General features: G+C 35.7%; 1 protein-coding gene across 1 annotated transcript in view; it reads right to left on the bottom strand.

Annotated features, from left to right (window-relative positions):
* The window catches only part of ACSS3 (acyl-CoA synthetase short chain family member 3), a 170,973-nt gene that overhangs the window by 46,543 nt on the left and 101,279 nt on the right, over positions 1–23,151 (bottom strand). Inside the window, exon 9 of the mRNA XM_090273670.1 lies at positions 14,576–14,679. Coding sequence (XP_090129796.1) covers positions 14,576–14,679 — 104 coding nt within the window. The remainder of the gene's footprint in view (positions 1–14,575; positions 14,680–23,151) is intronic.

Genomic DNA, 23,151 nt, shown 5'->3' with positions numbered 1-23,151 from the left:
AGGGAGCTCACATTCTAGTTGGAGAGACAAACAATAAAAACCATGCAAAAGTAAAACATATGGCATGTTGAAGAGGGATAGGCATTAAGAAGATAAAGAAAACATAAATGGGGTGTGAGATATAATGGACAGTAACTGCAAATTCAGACTGGTGGTCGGGAAGCATTCCTCAAGAAGGTGACATTTGAGTAAAGACCTGAAAGACAATGAAGACTTGTAATTTACATATCTAGAGTCAAAGAATCCAAGAGGAAGGAATCACAAGTGCAATGTTTCTGAGATGGATTTGTTCCTAGAGGGTTTGAGGAACAGTAAGTGTGATCGAGGCAAAATAAATGAGGAAAGTATTAACAGCAAATAAGCTCAGAGAGGTAATGGGGATACGGGTCATGAAAAACTACTTCAAAGTCCTTGTAAGACTTTAAGCTTTTAGTCTGAGTGATGTTGTCCATCAATTAAGCTTTTAAACAAAGAAGCTAATGAATCACAACAATGCCAGAAAGAGTTACTTAGACATTTGCACATCATTTAGCTTCTACGACCAGGTTTATTTTATTTGGGGTTTTGAGAGAGATGTATGGGAAGGAATGCATGGACAGACAGAAGCTATATTAGAATAGTTGGTGAATGGTAGAGATTCCCGTGGCTTCCTCAACATCAGGCACCAATTCACATGAGAAGTCAATAAGGCCCAGTTACATGGTACATGGTAGACTGCCCACACAAACTAAGCTGATCTCTTTTGTTATATAAGTGTTAGTGTGTATATAGATCAATAAAACATTTCTGAATGGCAACTTGACAACTATAAAAATCATTCACAATGCACATACGCTTTAACCCAGTTGTTCCGCTTAAAGCAGTGGTTCTCAACCTTCCTAATGCTGTGACCCTTTGATACAGTTCCTCATGTTGTGGTGACCCCCCAACCATAAAATTATTTTCGTTACTACTTCATAACTGTAATTTTGCTACTGTTATGAATCGTAATGTAAATATATGATATGCAGGATGTATTTTCATTGTTATAAATTGAACATAATTAAAGCATAGTGATTAATCACAAAAACAATAATTATAGATGTGTTTTTCGATGGTTTTAGGCCACCCCTGTGAAAGGGTTGTTTGACCCCCAAAGGGGTCGTGACCCACAGGTTGAGAACCGCTGACTTAAAGGGATATATACTAGGAAATATTTGTAAGAGGTCACAAATATTAAGCATTGAGGACATTTATCACAGTATTATCTATATTAAAATTTAGAAGGTTGTCCAAAAACAGAATATTCCATATTAATTAGTAATGCAAAACCATTCAAACACCATAAAAAGAATCAGATTTGGAAATAATCCACAAACAATGTTGTTTAGAAAATTTGTAAAATAGAATGCCCAATATTATTATTTTTTTAAAATAATATACATTGAACAAAAATAAACATCTGGGCAAGACACACATTAAAATTTTAACAGAAAGTTTCTTCTGAAGGGTGAGCAAAGGTGATATTATGTTGAAGAGGCCAAAAGCCTATGACATTAGAATTTGCCTGCAGTGGGAGTTAAAGAGGACACAGTTTGTTTGGTAATCCTCCTGTCTTCTCCATTTTAATTTGGACCACATTTTGATGGTTCTAACAGAAGAGAATGGAAGTGATACTTTGTTTGTAAGCACAGGCCTTCAGATTTTCAGAACACTGTTTCTGGAACTTCTGAGCCACAGGCAAAATGGCCTCCTATTATGAATCTTCCAAGATAAAAATGCCACTTGCATGTATTTCTGTCAACAATCCTGAGTCCAATCCTCCAGCCATTCTCAGGCAGGAGACTGAAGACTTCCTGGACCCACCAGCCCAGACCATTCCCCACTCAGTACGTCTGAGCTGTCTCAACCGACAGTACCTAGAGCACAGATTCCCCAGCTGATCTGTGCCCCTAGCCCCTATATACAAAATCATGTGATATGGTTGCTGTTTTAAGCCACTAAGGTTTTGGAATTTTCTTTTACACAGTAATGGATACTTGGAACACTTACCATTAAAAATCTTAACAAAATCTTTCAAAAAAGAATCCATGCAATTCTCAAAAAGAATTATGCATATGAGTAAATGAGAACATTCTCCCAGGTTGCAGTTGAAATCAGATTTTTCTAGTGTGCCTGAAAATCATTTGTATCAGCAGGACCAAACAAAGTCCAGTCCCTGACATTTTCTGGTCAGGAAATGTTTGCTGACAAGTAATACATGTTTTTTACATGATTTGAGGTTCCAGTTCCCATTATTGAGATCAGAGTTCTTAAAAAAATAGCATATCACAGAATGCAATCCCATAATGAATCAGAGAGCAGAAGAAACAGAGGATTCAAAGAAAAAGAAAATTATTGTATGTTACTGCTGTACTTGTTACAATCTTTTCTTATTCTAAGAATGATATTCAAAGGTCAGTCCTTCAATAAATATTCATTAAATATATATTAAATGTATTTCACTTACTGAAAAATATTTTTGGGGAAAAAGAGAGTGTTCAGGGTAAAAAGATATGTTAAACAGAATAGCAGCATGTCCAAAGGTAAAGAAGTTAGACCATCAAGGGAGTGACTGCAAATTATTCAGCAGAGTAAACCTTGGGGGTGGTGGGCGGACTAAGAGCAATAATAAGAAAAAGTGAGAGAGATGAACAAAGGAAGATCCTGAAGAGCCTTCTGTACAATGTTAAGGAATCTGGACATAATTCTAGGAACAATGGGAAACCCAGGGGTTTAGCAGAGGCAATTCAGGCAGTATTGCATTTTAGAAAAATCTCTTCAGTTGAAAAGTGGAGCACTAACTTAAGGTTCACAACCCAGAGCAGGAAATCAGTTAGGTGCTGGTGATCTTATGCAGGTGAGCGGTTGTGGAAGATGAGACTTCATTTGAGTCATACTCAGAACCCAAAGGTCTTGTTGATCATTTGGGCATGGGGAAAAAGAGCCCCAGCTTTTGGCTTACAAATAATAAGTAACAGAGAAAGAGGAATGGATACGGGTGAGGGTTAAGAAGAAGAACATGGTAGCAGGGTCACAATTCCAGCTCTGTCAACAAGGTCTCCTGCTGAATCTGGAAATCTGCTCGTCTGCCCCCACTGTGGTTCTAGAAACACTACATTTAAACAGTATGGATTCAGAAGTTGGTAGCTGATACATAGAGCTGAAGTCCTGCAAATATAAATAAATTCAGCAGCCTAGTACCACTGAGTCGTATTAATCGCAGCGTCATGATGGTCATAGAAATAATTTGTAAAGAAACCATTCTCTCCACCTCTAAATCTATACCATGAGCTATAAATAACTTGAATGGTGGTAGCAGAAAGAAAGCAGAAACAGTGAGATGTTCTAGTGAAAGAAAATCAATTTAATCTTTATGTTCACAAGATGATACGATTATAGTTTAAAACAATTAATTCAAAGCAGCCTATTTTTTCCTACTGGAAGCAGATCATTAATTCAAACTGTGAGACACTGGTCTTATCCTGCTCCCTTACCAGCCCACTGCCTCTAACTGTGGAAAAACTCATAAATAACTTGCAGTTGAATTAGATAAGAATACTGAATTTAGCAAGGCATAAGATAAGACACATGAAGAGAGAACTCTGGACAACACAAAACAATGAGAGCTCTGGCTTTAATCTTAACTAGGTGACTTTGGAAAATTAAATTATCTATGATTACTTTTTCTCATATATAAATGGAGCTCATGTTCCAAGTTTTCTTGAGTCTGGCTTACTGACAAGCCAGGATGCTCTAAAATTGCCTTTACAAGCATGAGGTGTTATTCTTAGAAAGAAAAGGAAAAGAAAAATATTGAGTGTTACTATAGACCAGGAACTCTGTTGCATTGTTTGTACATATTTCGCTTCATTTCAAGCTTCCTAAAGTCCCATGTGAAAAAGCCTGAGCAGATCAAAAACTTGCCTGTGGCTACAGAGTAAGTGGTTGAACTAGGTTTTAAACACAGTCCTATTAGGAATCGGCATCCATTTTCACTACCCACATTGTTTTTCCAAGAATAGCCACGTGTTGTTTTCCAAATGAGAACTAACAGCAAAAGAGGGAGTGGGAACTATTTTATAAGGACAATAGACCCACAGTGCAAGGATTTTAAGGAAGGGTTTAGGAACTCTTTTTCTCATTAAAGATCCAGAGAAACATGGCATATTTTCACCTTTCTAAAGTGGATTAAGTGTGATTTTTGCTAAAGGCAGGAGAACTAGAATAGATGATATTTCAAAGACAAAATCAACTTTATATTATTAATCGATTTCCCAGTGTTTAGTCTCTTGTCAAAACATTACCTGATATAATAATGAGCATAAAAGCAATTATTATACCTATCCTAACTACTTCATGTATAGTAATTACATTTGAAAAATAACTAAATTGAAGTTATTTCTACATTGTAATGCTATAAAAATGAAAATGTCTGATTCAGTGGCTGCTATTTGACTTGGAGAATTCATTTTCAAATGGATTAACAATTTGTAAACAGTTATTCACTTTCAAAAAGAGAAAGTCTCGTCAAGGCTGCCTGACATTTAACAAGATTATTTCTTCTACAAACCAAATTCACATAGCTTGGCTCTAAATTTCTGCTTCTCAAATTATCAGTAAAAATTGCCTACTTTAAACTAACAAAGACTCCTCTAAATGAGAAAAAAAAATGTGGTTGCCAAGCAACGAAGATGACATCAGGTCTTTTTTCTCTCTCACCAGATGGATACCGTCAGTATTGCTAGCTGAACATGGCTGAAATGACACTGTGTCTATATAACTGTTTTTTCTTCACTCACGACTATATACATTTTCTTTTCCATGAATGAAAAAAGAGATACATTTATTTTTGACCATTACATTGAGAAAAAAGTGCAGCAGACAGTAGTGACTCATTCATATGCTAAAGACTGCATTCTGCTATTTGAAAGCAGCATGAGGTATACCCTGAACAACCCAGTTCATGGGCAGTGGCATTACCAGTCCAGTCCAGCCCAGGTCTTTGAGTTCTACAGTGTGCATTTCAAGAGTCTAGTTCAACTCATTGTCTTTGAAAATACAGGCATGTACTTTAATGAAAACCTATCACTATAGCCCAAATTTGATGGACTCATATGATTAAGTAAAACCCAGAATCAGGAAAGACAAAGAGTTGCAAGATAAAACTTAGGAAAGCAGCATGTAGTTGTACAAGAAATATTTCACTCCAAGTTTTGCAGCCAGAGGAATATTTGCTAGTCACTACTGACCTCCAAACCTCAGAAAAAAAGTTTTAAATTATTAAAGATAGAGTCTTCAAGGTAAAGTCACAAAGAAAATGTTTTTTCATTGTCTTGTCAGTCAGATAGATATAGAGCCTCTTATGTGTTAGGCCGAGGAAGGCATCATCCAGAAAATATAAAGGATTTTGCAGGGGGCAAAGCTGATAACATGTAAATTAGAAGAAAGTCACATAGCTAGTAAAATGTTTTTTAACAGGCAGAAATAACAAGAGTCAGAAATCTTCCAGTGTTGGATTCCAGGAGTGAAGAAGATTCTCTTCTATAAACTCCGAACTCCAAACTGACAGATTGAAACCCTTCTGCGATAACTATATCAACTCAGATGCATGAAAGTGTGATGTCAGATACACAAGGGTAACAAAGGGAAAGGATGATTCAGAAAATAAAAAGTGGCTTAAACTTTGATACCCCAGCTATCAAATCTTCAAATCTTAGCTAAGAGTTCACAATTAGTCTACTTAGGAGGAATGAGACTTTTACCATTTCCTATAGCGATCTCTGTTTAGGCCAATTATTTTTAAACTAAAATTGCTTATTCCATTTTGTGGTTTTGATTCTTGTAAATAAAATGTATTGCTGTCTTTTTAAAAATCCTGTGCTAATGGATTTTTCCAGATAAACAAAAGGATGAATACTAAATTGGACCAGCCTAGTCAATTTTTTGAGTTTAAAACTATTCTCGCAGTTATCTATCTGTTCTCAGGAAATATATCCTACTAAATTTCAGAAATAAAGATTAACATGTCATGTAACCTTGACACATTTTAATAATATGGTTTTAGGACATGTATGCTTTTAGGAACAATGATTTTGATTTAAAAACCGGCATAATTGAATTAGCTGGAGACTTTGGGTCCACTTTAATAAACTCGAGAATTATCAGATTCCTCCTAAATGGCAGAGGATTTAGGCTATATGAGGTCTGTCTAGAAGGAATCCAGCTATGTAATATGAAAAGTAGACACATATCTTGAAGAAGATACAAGGTACATGAAACATTATACATAGGACAATGATGCCTCAGTTCTTTTCAAAGTAGGCACCTTGGGACCTCAAACAGTTGTCCCAATTGCCATTGGCTGCCCTGTGGTGTATTCCTGAATTTCATCAACTGTCTGAAATCTCTTCCCTTTCAAAGGTGTTTTTAGTTTTGGGGAAAAGCCAGAGTAGCAGGGCACCAAATCTGAGCTGTCAGGGGGCTAAGTCACCTGGGTGATTTGATGCTTTGCCAAAACCTCTACATGAGACATGATACATGAGCAGGCACATTGTCATGAGGAAGTTGCCAATCACCAGTTGCCCATAGCTGCAGCTGTTTTTGTCATGCTGCATCTCTCAACCAACAAAGAACATGGAAGTAGTACTCCTTATTAATTACAAGTTTTTTGGCCTGGGGGGGCATATGCATGATGGACAGCACCTTCCCAATAAAAAAACACAGATAACATTGTCTTGATATTGCTGTGAACTTGCTGCACCTTCTTTAGGCGTGGAGAACAAGGCAACTTCCACTGGGATGACTGAGACTTCATTTCCGGATTGCAGCCATAGACTCATGCCTCCTCTCCAGTTATGACCTTCTTGAGGAAATCTGGCTCATTTGTAGCAGTTTGAATCAAGTCATTAGCAACTCCAGTACAACGTTCCTTCTGCTCTGGTATCAAAAGCCATGGAACAAATTTTTCCAGACATGGTTCATGATAAGATCCTACATCAAAATCTCAGACAGAGTAGATTTTAGAATTGCCAGATCAGCTTCCCCAGTCATCGATCTCTGTTGATTGTGGTCTGTACATGTTCAACATTCTCAAGTGTTCTGCTTGTTGCAGGCCTTCCAGAATGTGGATCACTTTCAACAGATTCTTGATCAGATTTGAAGCATTTGTGCGACACTTTTATTTGTGCTGATTCATTGCAATATCCTAGAAAGCCTTCTGAATCACCCAAATAGTTTCCGTAGAGAGATGTTCAAGCTTAACGTAAAATTTGATGCAGATTCATAGCTCTACTCAGTCATTATAAATGCAATGGCCCCACAGTACACACGCTCACTCAACAGCATCTATCACCCCCAATGACTAGTACAGTGAAGTCATCATTGTTCATGCATGTCCATTTCAGTTTACTCTCTAGGTTGATGCCAGGTTACATCAATGCTGTGCAAACCATTGTCATAATACTAACAATGGCTGTATTTTTTCCATACAGACTTCAGGACTGGCAATTGCAATTAAAACTGCAGCAGTTCAGGAGTCTTCTGAACAAGATGGAGGCCTAGACTGACATACTCCATCTCCCTCCACAACTAAGAAGGAATACAACTACCGCAAAACCATAAATAACCAGAAGTTCCAGAAGATAAATGGAAGTCCAACGTATGAAGTTATAAAGAAGTGGTACTTGTCCAGACAGGTAGGAAGGGCGAAGCCAGGGCAGAGAGTTCAAGTTGTGCTGGCAGTAGCAGCAGCGGCGATGGTGGCAGGACAGCGGTAAGCACAGACACCCATATTTAAGGGGAGGTGAGAAGCACCTCGGGAGCACCCCCAGCTACAGACCTGACCCATCAGCTTCCAATTCCACTTCCGGGGAAGGCAGACCCCTATTGCTTTGGACTGTGAGGCCCAGAGCAGGTGGGGTTGGAGGAGGAGGCTCCTGGTATCTCAGCAAATAGTGAACAGCAGGAATCCATCTTGGACCCCCAACTCTACAGAAAACACCACAACATGGTGAGAAGGGTCACCCAGTTGTGACGAGTGCACAGGGCTCCACCCCCTATAGCATAGGAGGTGTGACAGCCCCGCCCAGGAAGCAAAGGTAAACACAAAACTGTCAGAATAGCAGGGGTCATTATGGAGATCCAGGTGACACAGCTGACCAGACAGCAAATATTTAATCTAATGAAATAGCAGATAGGAAATCTTTCTGAGGCACAATTCAGAGCTTTGGTTATAAAAATGCTTACAGACATAACATCAGATCTTAAACCAGACAGGGAAGGAATGAAGGCTAGTCCTGCTGAATTTAACAAAAACACATACAAAACTAGTGGTGAGGGAAAGAAAATCAGGGATCAAATCAACAAATCAGAACATAGGGAAGGGAGTTCTGGCCAAGAGGAAGGCTTAGACGGACACGCTCGGTCTCCCTCTACAACTAGAGAGGAATACAACTACTTCAAAACAAAAGATAACTAGAAATCCCAGAAAATAAAACTACACGGAAGCCCAACATACAAAGTTATAAACCAGCGGTGGTCTTTGGGCAGGTAAGAGCGAAAGTGGGCGGTGCTGTTTGCGGTCGCACCAGGGACAGCGGCAGGGAGAGCAATCTCAGCTGCAGTCTAACCCCGGCAGCTTGTGACCCCAACGCTGGGAAAAGCAGCCACCACATCACCTCGAACGGTGAGGCCCAGAGGGCGGGAGGACGGATCCCGGTCTCCTAGCAGAATAACTGCAGGAATCCATCTTGGACCCCCGTCCCCACACAAAGTGCCACAGCACTGCGAAATAGGTTTTGGATCGCCACTGGTTGCTGGGCAGTGACGACAAAGTGCCACAGCACGGCGAGAAAGGTTGCTGGACCACCACCGGTCACTAGGTTGTGACGACAAAGGGCCACAGCACGGCGAAAAAGGTTGCGGATCGCCTCCGGTTGCTGGGTTGTGACGAGTACACAGGCACTGCCCCCTACAGCCGGCCCAAGAAAACAAAACGCATCCGTCAAAATGCGGCAGACAACTATAGAAATCCCGGTGGCGCAGCTCAACAGGCAACAGATGAAGAACCTGACAGATGAACAAATAAGAAACCTGTCAGAGGCTCAGTTCATGGCCATTGTTATCAGGTGGCTTACAGAATTAACAAAAGATCTGGAAAAAGATGAGAAAGAACTGAAAAACACTCATACTGAAAGGAACAAAACCACATACGAGACAGATGGTGAGGAAATAAAATCCAGAGTTCAAATCAACAAACCAGAACATAGAGAAGGAACAGTCAACCAGTGCAGAGAGAGGAAACAGGAAGCAAGGAAAATGATGAGAGGATCAGAAACCTCTGGGACAGCTATAAGAGATCGAACATATGGATCATCGGATTGCCAGAGGGCGAAGAAGAAGAACTAGAAATTGAAAAGTTAAGTGAAAATATAATAAAGCAGAACTTCCAAAACTTGGGGAAGGAAATAGACTTACAGGTCCAGGAAGCAAAGAGAGTTCCAGAAAAACTGGACCCAGGGAGAACCACTCCAAGACACATTATAATCAAAATGTCAAAAGTTAAAGATAAAGAGAGAATCTTAAAAGCAGCAAGAGAGAAGAAAAGAATCATGTACAAAGGGGTCCCAATTAGACTATCAGCTGACTTCTCAAGAGAGACCCTGCAGCCAAGAAGGGACTGGCAAGAAATATTCAAAGTAATGAAAATCCAAAACCTACAACCACGAATACTTTATCCAGCGAAGCTGTCATTCAGAATAGAAGGGCAGAGAAAGTGTTTCCAGGACAAAATAAAACTGAAAGAGTTCATTAGATCCAAACCACTGTTATATGAGATGTTAAAAGGACTGGTTTAGGAAAAGGAGGATCAAAACTATGAACACTAAAATGAAAACTGCAACACAAGAACCAACAACAGAAGCTAGGGAATTGAAACAAAGGCAAACTAAATAGGCAATGAGAGTGGAAAAAGAACTATAGGTATGGGAAACATATTGGGGGGAGGTCAGCAGGGAAGGGGAAGGGGGACAGGGAGGGAGATGGTACAGGAATTAAGAAACATGGTAGGCGGCAATGGAATAGACAGAGAGAGGTTGAGAAGTACTATATGCACAACCAATGGACATGGACTAAGGCTGGGGGACAACTGGAGGGAGAGGTCACTGGGTAGAGGGGAACAAAGGGAAAAGAAATTGGGCCAACTATAACAGCATAATCAATAAAGCATATTTAAAAAAAAGATTATAAAAAAAGAAAAAGAACAGCAGCAGTTCAATCAACCAGGGAGAGAAATACTATGATTACTCCAAGATATAAGAACTCAGCAAAGCTGGTTCAAGGAAGATAAAATAAGGTCAATAACTTAAACTGTCACCAATGTCACAGTCCATTAGGTGACTAGGTTTTCTCCTTGAAATCCTTCCATAGGGTATTAAAAATTATATAAAGAAGTTTTGTCCTTTATTGAAGTGAGGGAAACAAAACAAATAAACCAACAAAAAATCACCCAGTGCTGCTCAAGTTAGTTAATTACTTCATCACTGCCTGAGTATAAGGACACTTGAAACACTTTCAACGTAAGTCTGTATCTTCTCACAGAAACCACACAGCTATGTCCTGCCAGCAAGTGGGAAGAATCATGGACTCTTTTGATCTAAACCATTTACTAGATTGTTTTTAATATGCCATTATGGAACTTGAATATTCTAACTATTTGGCCATTGTCTGATTAACTGAGAGCAAGTGAACGAGCATGTTTCTACCTGGGATTAAATAACATTGAAAAGTGGGACGTCAACTGTTTTTGTAACAATCATTTCTAAACCAGTACCATGTCATTTAATAAATTGAAAGGAAAAAAAGGAAGAAAGGAAGAAAGGGAGGAAGGGAGGGAGAAAGGAAGAAGAGAAAGAAGGAGGGAGAGAGAAAAAGAGAGAGAAAGGAGGAATGGGAGAAAGAAAAAAGAAACCTCAAAAAAAAAAAATCTAATTAATTTTTTGTACTTAGTCATTCATTCATAAGAAAAACAGTTCCTTTATAGCCATTCTTAAATAATAAAAAATTCTTATGTCAGACACTGTGCACCAAACTGAGAGTCTCTCCTTTCTAAAATTGTGCTTCCTGTCTGATTTTCGGAAAAGCTGCCCTTAGTCTAACAGTACAGTGTTCATCTGAGGATAATGAAATTCCGTCTGTTTATTTCTTGCATCATTAATTTTTGTATCTTGAAGGGACAATTATCTTTTTTTTAAATATTCCCTTTTAAAATTATGATTGCAGCATCTCAGTCTCTCAATCTTCATGTCAAAATAAGATGAAAATTTCAGTCAATAATCCAGAAGCTTTCATTTGCCTTATCTATAAATTACTGTGAAGATAAAACATCTGGGTAAATGACAAAATTCTCCTTTTATCCAGATTTATGAATCAAATAGATAGAACCCATTTATCTACACTTAGCAAGACCAATTTCCTTCATGAGCATTAAATGTTTACATTATTACAATGCAAAACATGGGCTTAATGCTTCAGTGGTGCTGAACAGCAACAAGTCTTTATTAAAATCGATCTCCTCTTGAATTTTGCATAGATTAGTCCTCATTTCAGAATCATAGATATTATTCATATCAGATATAGAAGTTGATACTAATGGGCCAAAAGAAGATGTTAGTCACTGGAAATGTGTTGTTGCTAATATAAATTGCACATGTGTAACAAAACCGACATGGTAATAAAGTTGATTGACTGCAGTGTGCCTTCTTATAAGCCAAGTCACAGAAACTAATCAATTTTTATTCACACATTTTAGTTACTTAACATATCCCTTAATAATTCCAATTATACATCACAGTTTCTCAACAGCTCATGTGTATACATATATTAATGTAATCAGAGAGCAAATTCATTAATAGTAACATTGTATTGAAGACTCATAAAAGTGTGCAGTTGTATAAAAAATCAATTTCTAAGTCAGTAATAAGAAAGACCTTGTAAAAAACTTGAAATTTGAAATCCTTTGGCCAAAGCTTAACATTGCCTCAACTGTTATCCAATTTTTACTGCCATACTTCTTGGGGAAATATTCCACCATCTATTTGATATGTAATACATTAGGAAATTCATAAATGAGCTAGAAATGCTGAATTTTTCTTTCCTTTTCCTAAAAATTAACAGTAACCCACAAAGTATTTATCTTCCCCTCTGGTGATCTAACACTTAACTGATGCCACCATAAGAAAAATTTGATATCACCTTAGGAAGGGTAAACTGTTGCAAATGGTAAACTTCAGTATCACTTCACAATTATTTACTACAACATACAACTTTGAAAATAATTTTTTCAATGCAAATCAATAAATATTCTGACTAGATTTTGTCAGTAGCCGACAGTTGCATCACCTTGGATAAATTTCTTTTATAAAGTACAAAACTTTCTAGCTAGTTAGCAAGCTACCTACCTACTTAGCCATATGCATGCATTTGTCTGTTTTAATTGGACACAGTATCAACTGCTGTCCAGTTGAATGGGGGGTGGTGGAAAGAATCAGTCATTATTAGTAGAAGTCCACTCTATCTTCCACAGTAATGAGCAGCCATTCAAACCTGATTAAAGTGACAGCACACTGACATAATGTGGCTATTAATTCCCACTGAACAATATATTAAAGAAAAATCGCAAATTCACATGAAATTCAGTACCCACCAGGGACCTCATAAGCTTGTTTCTCAGGCTTCAGTGAGCTTTTCTGTAAGCCTGAATGCACTAACTACATACACCTGCACAGCCTGTTATACACAAATATATCAATAAAAGGTAAAGGAATTATATTTATTAATGTGCTGCTTTTTCTTCAACAAGCTTGGCATAGTTAACTTTAAGGAGGAAAGAAAAACTCTTTGCAAGCATTTGTGTAAGGTCACTTCTGTATTGTAAACAACACTTCCATCAGACCAGGAAAGGACAACCATCTCAAAGACGACAAGATAGTTGTCTTCTTCAACTTAGGAAAATAACTGTTTGAAGTTTCCTGGTAAATAGGGGATGCATCAATTCAATAAATACTCTTCCTCACAGAGGCAACAGTTCTTTATTTGGTTTTTATGTATTTCAACACATAGCATTGCTCTTTCTCCAAAGTCAGTGTTTTCTGTTTTATTTCCTAAATAGTTATACATCTAAATTTAGCTAAGAAGTTTCTCCTTCAGTTAGCAAATCAAATTAAAGGGAATAGAAGCTCTTTCTGATTTTCATTTTATTTAAGGAATGTATATTCTGCTCTGATTACTTATTTTATATCACATATTACAAAGAATATAGAAAACACTTTTTTCCCAAAGGGTAATATCAACAAAGATAATATAAAAAGTATAATTTAGCAAAATCAAAGAGTCCTAAAATATCAAACACTAAACTTCAGTCTTAGTCACTCACTTGGTCTTCTAGATTATAATCATTTTTAAAATTAGAGCTAGTTTTTGCAAAGAAGCTTTATTAATTTTTAATTCAAATTTGACACCCTTTTCTAGTTGCTCATAAGATGGGAATTCTGAAAACACTAGTATAAAAGGGTTGACCTGATGCCTTGATCTGAGTAGAATTGAACTAAAATAATATACATATGAAAGCTATGAGGTTTTTACAGCTAGTCTTAGGGGTTCAGAAGGAAAGCCAACAAAACCCCTGCACTTAGTGAGAAGGAAAACTACATACACCTGCACAGGCTGTGAGATGCTGCAATCATAATTCCACACAATCTAGTTACTTTCACACATGTGCACAATCATTCCTCAAAAGAAACAGCAGAAAGGTTTTTTTATTGATATTATTTGTGCCAAAGCTTACATTCTATCTACCTAATATGACAATTTGTTTCCCAATGATCACTTAGTAGGAGGAAAATAGAGAATAAACCAAATAAATAAATAAATAAACAATTATATATTATATATGTGTGAGTGTGTGTATGTATGTGTTTTGTGTGTATGTGCTTTGGAGAAATACACATTTTTTTTTGCCTTGAATGTTAGGCAGAAATATTCAATTTTATAGAACACAAGAAGGGAGCCAGATAACCACAGGAAATCCTGTAAAGAAACAGTGCTAGTAAAATAATTACTCTTGGAGCAGTGTGCAGGTGCATAGGAAAGCAGAGAGAACAGTGATGAGTGATGAGAATAATTTAAATCAGAGCATATGATAATGAGGCTTCCACAGTTCAAAGGCAATGGGAATACTGAAGGTGGGATGAATCCAACAGACACTTCAAAGAAAAATCTGAGATTCAGTGACTTACTAGAGATAGGAAATAAAGAGAAAGAGAACTAAAAGAGGTTTTCAGTGCTTTACACCAGGGACCAGCAGAATGGTGAAATCAATGTTACTTATGAAGACAGTTTAAACAATAGAATAATTAAAGAATTGCTTATTACTCCTGAAACCAGAAGTATATATATTCTGAGTTTGCACTTGATGGTCAGAGTTCAGCATTTCCTCCAATCCTTGCAGTGTCTTTGAGTATTTCTGCAATACTTATATACAGGCTTAGAAAATGCTCACCAGTTTGCCACCAATGGTCTAAGACAGGTACTCTGAAGACCTTTTTGGACCATTCCAGGGTCTCCACATCACATCGTTCTCCAGCCACAAATAATGTTTTAAACCTAAATGAAAGAGGGAAGTGAGTTCAGATTATTACTTAAAAATAAATCTAAGTAAGTTCACCTACATTCTTTTAAACATTGTAGAATCTAACCACATTAATTCTCTCAGAGGAAAGAAGCCATACTACCAGAATATAATACTGCAGAATTGTGAGAAGCATGATTTGTTTTGACCCAAATGTAACTAAATACACATCATTGCATTGAAGTGAGGTATTTCAAAAGCAGAACCCACAGCTACTTCTCACTTCTGAAAAGAGCAATGGAGTTGATCTTTATATCTGCCATATTCACCAAGTGATCAAAGGTGATAAACCTTTCCCTACTTGACATTATCTCTGCTAATTTTTAGATCTGAGTTCAATTGCTATGTTCTTCTTAGGTCTATACACACACAAAATGTGCTCTCAAGTATTATCTCTAAGACAACAAATATGCTCATAAATACGATGCATTTGTTTCTTCACATGAGCTCCTTTGGTAGAGATTACTCTGATTTCAAGCACATGTTTCCCCTATTCCAACGACATATATAAGAAAGACAGGCAATTAAAGAGTAAAGGCCATTATGGCCTTCAAGGTTAAAAGGCTCTTATTGAAAGGAGTACAAGGTTACTGAATATGAAGAATCTTTGGTAGGGAGCACCATGCCACAGAATAAAAAAGGATGAAATAGGGAAATAGAATTGGTTAGACACAATTAGTGGTTCCTTGAGAGAATGACAGTTTTTCTTCCATTCTCAATACCCATGACCTGTCAAGAAAGGGAACGTGTGTGTGAAGAGTTAATTCATTATCATCAAAGTAAGAGAACAAACAGATGAAAACCTGCCTACCCACCCTGAACAATGTAATACAAGTCACAGAAGATTTATTACCATTCCCTTCACTTATATCATCTCACAAATATTTATGGAGACTGAAATATTTCCACCTTTATTTTCTAACAACATGTATTTCCTGTCTCTGTTATAAACACATATGTCATTCTATGTTTATATTTTTCTTGTATATTTTCCACAGTGGGCTATGAGCCCCTTAGGAGCATTGATCTGTATGCCTCAATACCAGTCAAGACACCTGGGAATTTTAGATACTGTAATCTTTCTAGAAACTTAGAAAGATGAAATGCAGAAGTGGGGAGTTGGCAAAATTTATGTCAGCTTGACTCAGTGTATAGAGTAAAAGAGGAGGCATATTGTTTTCATAAACTCAATTAGTAATCTAAAAGGCTAAGTGGAGATAGCACAGAAAAAAAGGGATGGTCACTCATATGTGGAATCTAATGAGCAAAATAAATTAGACACAGACTCATAGATACAGACTAATGGCTATTAGAGGGAAGGGGGTTGGGGGCTAGATGAAAAAAGTGAAGAGTTTCAGAAAAAAAAAGACCCTCACAGACACAGACAACAGTATGGTGATTAGCAGAGGAAAAGGGATAGAGGGGAAGTAGAAGAGGGGAAAGGCAGAATAGATGGTGATAGGAAACTTGATTTGGGGTAGTGAACACATGATACAATATGCAGATAATGTGCTATATAACAGTATAACTGAAACCTATACAATTTTATTAACCAATATCACCACCAATAAATTCAATAAATAAGTAAAAAGGAAAAAAAAGAAAAGAAAAGAAGGAATGGCAAATCAGAGCCAAAAGGGATGTCTGGGTAATCTAGGCAAGGCAAGAGAAATGGGAAGTGAGGTAGGAAGAACCATGATGGAGAAAATTACCAGGAAAACTAGTGAGGTAAAAGACCAGGAGAAGGAAAAAAGAAATAATAGCGGGGTAACAGAAGAAATTTCAAGACATCAGTGAAAGCAAAGGCACTGTAGAATCAGAAAAGAAGAGGATATAGTTGTGAGAAGGCAATGTCAAACTCTAAAATCTTTAAAATGTGTCTGTTCTTAGGGAAGATAGTGTTTATGGTAGCAGAGAGACTCTAACATTGAAAGACACTGGAAAAATAAATGTATTGATAGAATAATTTTACTTCAAGATACTAAAAATCACTCAAGGATGGTAGCAGTCAAGAGGGGAGAGGAAGTTCATGATTTGATGGCTAAGGTTGCTGAAGAGCTCTGATGAGGAGAGAAAGTGTTACATAGAGGCATGAATTTTAATAGAAAAAGAGCAATTAAACAGAATGATCAGACTCTCACGGGATTAACTTTAATATCCTCTTTAACTTTATAAATAATCATGATCCCAAAAGTACAGTTTGGTTTCAGAAGTGGAAAAAAATGAGTTTAATAATTCTATGGGAAAATCTGGTTGCAAACAAGCTGTTGAAAGTGTGTTAATTAAATTTTAAGTATAAATGAATCAGTGATAAATGGTGTCTATACTTGAAGTGCTACTACCTGAAAATTATTTGTGATTATTTTAGTCTATAGATGAGGCTATTTACTCATAGGATGTCAAAGGAGACTGTAGTAAATTTGTGTAAAATACTCAACATAATGTTACTGCTCAGCAAATTTTCTGAGGAAAAAAAAGGCTTGCCATCTGCTAATATAAAAGCATTTAGGGAATAAAATTACCTTATTGCAACATCTTTTTTTTTAAATTAATTAATTTGTTTGTTTGTTTATTTATTTTGAGAGAGGGAAAAGGAGAGAGAGAAAGAAACATCACTGTGTGGTTGCCTCTCACTAGCGCCCCCAACTGGGGACCTGACGTGCAACCTAGTCATGTGCCCTGACTGGGAATCGAACCAGCGACACTTGGCTCTCAGGCCGACGCTCAGTCCACTGAGCCATAGCAGCCAGGGCTGCAACATCTTATTTTTTTGAATGATGTAACTGAATCCATAAAAATTACCTATATCAGTATGGTCCAAATGAAATATAATGTGAGCTACAAATGCAAGAAATATATGTAATTTAAAATTCTCTAGTAGCTACATTCAGAAAAGTAAAAAGTTAAATTAGTTTAAAAAATACATTTCAGTAAACCAAATAAATAAAATATCATTTCAACACGTAATGAACGTAAAAAAATTACCCGTGATATAACCTAGTCTCAATTTGGACATTTTGGGTGCTCAATGAGAAAAAAATTTAATTTAATACTGTATACACAAATCCTCCTCAAACCATTATGTCAATAACCTTTTTTGACTTAGATCTGTGTTTATGTATGTGTATGGATTTTCAAGTGGCAATAAATGCAACAAAGATAATCTGCTACTTAATGTTTCTATAAGAAGACTGTCATCACAACAGCTTTGGAAAATTTTGGGTTTGGTTTGGTTTGGTTTAATAATTTGATGTAGTTATAGAGCTTCATATAATGGTGCAAAGTACTGTCAAAAATAATATTTGACTAGCTGCCTAGTGGCATATTTTCCAACTACATATCCAAAATTATCTGGAGCCACTATTTAATAAAATAAGTAACAAAGGTAAAATTCAAATGTCCTGGTAAAGACAGAGAAGCATGATTTCAAATTTCAGATCAGAAGTAATCCAATAGTAGTCTTTGTTAAGAAACCATTTGAATAAAGCAGATCAAACACTTTGGTGAGCATGCAAGGTTAATAGGGCAATATTTAAACCTGAGAAAAAGGAAGGTAGACAGAATGGAAGAGCAAAAGATGGTATTTAGAAGAGGCAGAAACTGGGAAAAAAATGTCAGGTAATTATTATATATATATTCATAATTTGAGATAAAAATTTAGATAATCAAATGTGTATTCATTATAACTTACATGAAATTGAAATTTGGGTTGTCAATTAGGACCTGACCTGACAGAACTATTTTAGCAGAGTGTAACATTAATATATTAAATCATTAAAATAACAGAGATTAGTGTAAAGTTTTAAAGTTTAAAATGAGGTTGCCACATGCATAATTTTAGATGCCATGCAAAAAAAACAGACTTAAAAATATAAACACCATATTATTAATAATGGTATGTCTGAAAAATATGAACATATTTCAACTACATCTTATTCAAGCACTTAGGTTCCTGATATTTTAGAAAACTTCTGTGATTTAAGAATATTATGCATTTATAGGGTAAATGAGGATGAGTGAGAAGCTAATTAGAGACAATTAAGGATTTTCAGCAGGAGAGTGGCACAGGCAGATTTTTATTCTATGAAGATGCCACAGGCAGTAGCATGCAGGGTAGAAGCTCAGGGCAGGAGTCCCCGGGGCCTGGCTTTGGGAAGCTGTTGCCCTCACTGGAGAAGCGGTGAGGACCCAACCCCAGGCCGGCCTGGGGAAAAGAGGCAGAAACAGAGACAAGGAATTAATCAAGGGTCTGAACAACAGGACTTATTACTACAAGACAATTCTCATTTCCTTGGAAATCCTTTTAGAAAGCTTTGTGTGTCCATTGGAAGAAGAAAACCAACACATAAATAAACAAAAAACACGTACTCTCAAATACTTAATCCTAAATAAAAGTAAAATGTAAGAGAACACTATTAGGAGGAAAAACCAGGTATCCATGACAAACTGCAAAAGCAAAAAAGACTGAATGAAATGTTTGTGGTTCCGTTTTTGTGCTGCTTCAAATTGTACCAGACACAGTTTTGATGACTAACAATTAATATATGATTTATGATCTAGATTAAGTTAAAAACATCATATTGTTGTTATATATCATAGAAAATTTGAAGAATGAAAAGAATACATGCACATATGTACATATTAGGATTTTTATTGCATTTTGCCATTTATGAGTGCAGGAGGTTTCAAACATAGTTTTCCTTGCTCAAAAAAAAAGGAGGTAGTCTTTGTATTTCATTGAAAATTTTATAAAAGAAGAGAAAATGTAATTATTTTCTAGAGCATATTTTATCTTTTCTATCTCCATTTTCATGATAACACCTCTGTAATAGAATTTATTCTCAAAAACTTTTTTAAGACAAGAATTTAATTTTCAATAGTTTGCTGTTTAAAAAAAGTAAAGAATATTATACATCTAGATCATCTGTGTTCAAATTTATAAAATGATAGGTTTGGCTGATGCCAACAGTATAGGCAAAAAACAACCAAAAGGAAGATATTTATAGAAATAAGAGGCCAGATTTTCATCATCTGTCAAGCCACAGATTACTTCCTAGATGTTCCAGCTAGACGTATGTTTAGCTTATATATAAAATTGGAGCTCTAGAGCCTCAAACTTTATTAATAAAAATGATGCCAAATATTGTCAATTTAAAAATGTTAGCACATAATACAAAATAATTTTTGGCTAATAAAGGAATAATGAATAGCCCTGGCTGGTGTGGCTCAGTGGATAGAGAGCTGGCCTGCAAATCAAAGGGTCACTGGTTTGATTCCCAGTCAGGGCACATGCCTGGGTTGCAGGTCATGTCCCCAGTTGGGGGTGCACAAGAGACAACCACACGTTGGTGTTTCTCTCCCTCTCTTTCTCCCTCCCTTCCTCTCTCTCTAAAAATAAATAAATAAAATCTTAAGAGAAAAAAAGAACTAATACCTTGATATTATCAGCATTTTTACAAGTATTTTATTATTATAATTTTTATTTAATTAATTTTTGGCATATTCCCCAGCCAAATAAATTACAATTAACTAATTAATTGATTACATTATATAATAAATGATAGATTAGCATTGGATTCTTATTCGACGGAATACTTTAACATTACATATCTTAAAATTTAGAATTTATTATTATGGTTGTCCATTACAATTCTATTTTTTTTTCTTAGATTTTAATTACATTATTATTATTATGGTAGCAATCTTCAAGCTGGCACCAAAGAAAACAGAAATTTTTGCTATTCCATAAAACATAGTAAAAGTGACAGCTGGGTTCTTTGCAAGTTAGAAATCTTCCATTTCCTTTAAAATCAAGATGACAAAAATATTTGAAATCATTGGTGATTTTGAAAAATGTCAAAGTAGTATAGATGATTCCTTTCTCTAAATATACCATAAATTTCATTATATTTTTGTATTAAAATTCCTGAAATTGCCCAAAAGTCATCATTTTATCAATTAGAGAATCCAAATTATACAATATTAAAGGCAATAAAGATGTTGTAAACAAAGACAAGATTTAAGAATAAGACATGACTAAAGAAATAATTTAAAATCATTAAAAAAATATTTAACTAAATATTATTTAATTCCTAATTCCTTATAGTAAACAAAATCATGCTATATGATTTGATATTTTTATAATGAAATGATTACTGAAATAAGAAGTCTTGATATAAATCCATAATTAAAATTATAAAATAACAATGATAAGCTCATGCCTAAGGTAATGAGTTGTCTTCGTATTTTTTAAAAAACATTTTTTGGTTTGCAAAAGAACAGAAATATTTTTCAACAGTTTAATTTATCTTGACCTTACCATTATTTTAATAATGGTGCAACAAGATTAATGCCCATAATGAAAAATTCCAAAAAATTTATATTTTTTGCAGTATGGAGATCAAAATATATTTTTATTTAATAAGATTTATGTAAGTTAAAGTTAGTCATTATTTCATAGTAATCTGACACTTTCTGTAAAGGTTAAATTTGTGCATAGTAATTGCATATGTACTATATCAGCATTATTCAATATAGTAGGTAATAGCCATCTGTGGCTCTTTAAAACTTAAATTAACTAAAATTGAAAAAAATAAAACTATAAGTTTCTTAGAAATATTAATCCTTAGTCAAGAGTTCAGTAGTGACATGTGACTAGTACCTACCATATTATAGAGCTCAGTTTTATTGGATAGTGTTATCTTAGATTATTATGAATGAATTAGATATCTGGATGATATTCTGATCATGGTAACACATAGAAAAATAAATCTACTTCCAATTTTATAATACTAAGAAGATAAACAAGAAGATAACATACAATATTCATGGTAGGAAAAAAAGGGAATGAGACCCATACACCCTTTCCCTAATTTTATGTAAAACTGAATACAATTCAAGACTGAAATAGGGTTCAAAAGTAAGCAAAAGGGAAACAGAAAATTGGTTAGTGTTATCCAATTAATTTTAGTTCAAAATGGACAGGAAGCTGCACAGAAATAGATAAAGAACTGAAGATAAATTTTGGTGAAGAATGTTCAGGTAATAAAATAAGGGACAGAAGAATACTAAAATAAATATTTTATTCAAAGTCCACAAACTACGAAACAAGTGAAAATTGCTTTTTACTTGTGCCAACAGAAGTTAAATAAAATTTTACAAAGCATTTCAGTGATGCCTCATCAACTTCTCCTTCACATGACAGAACAGCATTATTTCTGCCATCGATATCCCTGTGGTTTTCTCCATCTTCCCTTCATTCTATTTCCTCCTACTGCTCCCCACTGGAAAACTGAAATTACCTTTTGAAAAAGACTCACCACTGTTTTGTTACTGGTATTTCCCACATAAATTTTGGCTTCTGTTTAAACACAATATCCCATCATGATTATTATACCAACTATATAAATTCAACAAAATAGTTCATCAGTTTGGTCAGCTGCTTGTCTTTATATCCTACATGATTCTCCCAGGAGTATTTTTCATTTTATAAAAGTCTTTGGATTTTAAGTTCCTTTAGCTTTGTTCATATGATTATTTGTCTATTTTGTCCTCAATCTTTAGTAAAAAATTCTTTAGTTTGACAATTCTCAGTACTTTAAAGATCTTTCACAATTGTCATCTGAAATCTATTGGCATTATTAGTTTGATTTTCCTCTTTGATGCTCTGTTGATTTTCTCTGGCAGTTTATAGATTTTTATCATGGCCTCAACTTATGTTCTGCAATTTCCAAATGACATGTCCAATGAGAATTTACTTACATTTCACCTGCTTAGTGCTCGTATGGCACTTCCATGTGCGATCCATCTGACTACAACCAGCCTTACCACTTTGCAAATCTGTTTTATTTCCAGTCCACATGAATGTGTTTGTTGTTGTTTTTTTAGCTCGTCTCTGATACTCTGCTCTTTCTTTTTTGACTTAGCTCTCATTGCTATGTAATTGGAAAAGAAAGGCTGCATCAAGTATGAGGTACTATATCTTGAATGGAAATCCCAGAACTGAATGTTTTCTATCTTGATCAAGATAGAACTAGAAAATTAGGGGAAAATAAACCACTCTGATGTTATGTAAAAGAGCAGTGAATTAGAAAGCAAAAGACAGTAGTAATAGCTAAGACTTAGCTTATGTTAAGAACTGCTTCACGTGCTTTGCATGAATTAGACATCTTTTATTTTCATTATATTCTTATACCATTACTAGCTTATAGTCCACAAAGTAGAAGGGGTGGGGGAGGGGAGAGGGAGAAATGAGAGGGGAGGAGGTGGAGAAAAGGAACAAAGAGGCTATGTAACATTCCCAAGGTCTCACAAAGCTAGTAAATGGTAGATTGAACCCAGCTAGCCTACCTCCAGAGTCAGACTCTTAACTACCACACTGTACTGCCTTGTTCCAGCTTTGCCGCAGAGTGGTTTTGCAATCCAAGAAACGCTATTTCATGAACTCT

Source organism: Furipterus horrens, unplaced genomic scaffold, assembly GCF_987537825.1.
Source record: "Furipterus horrens unplaced genomic scaffold, mFurHor1.1.pri manual_scaffold_4, whole genome shotgun sequence".
Classification (NCBI taxonomy): domain Eukaryota; kingdom Metazoa; phylum Chordata; class Mammalia; order Chiroptera; family Furipteridae; genus Furipterus; species Furipterus horrens.
The sequence above is the reverse complement of the archived record's forward strand: the minus strand, read 5'-3'. Positions and strand labels throughout refer to the sequence as shown.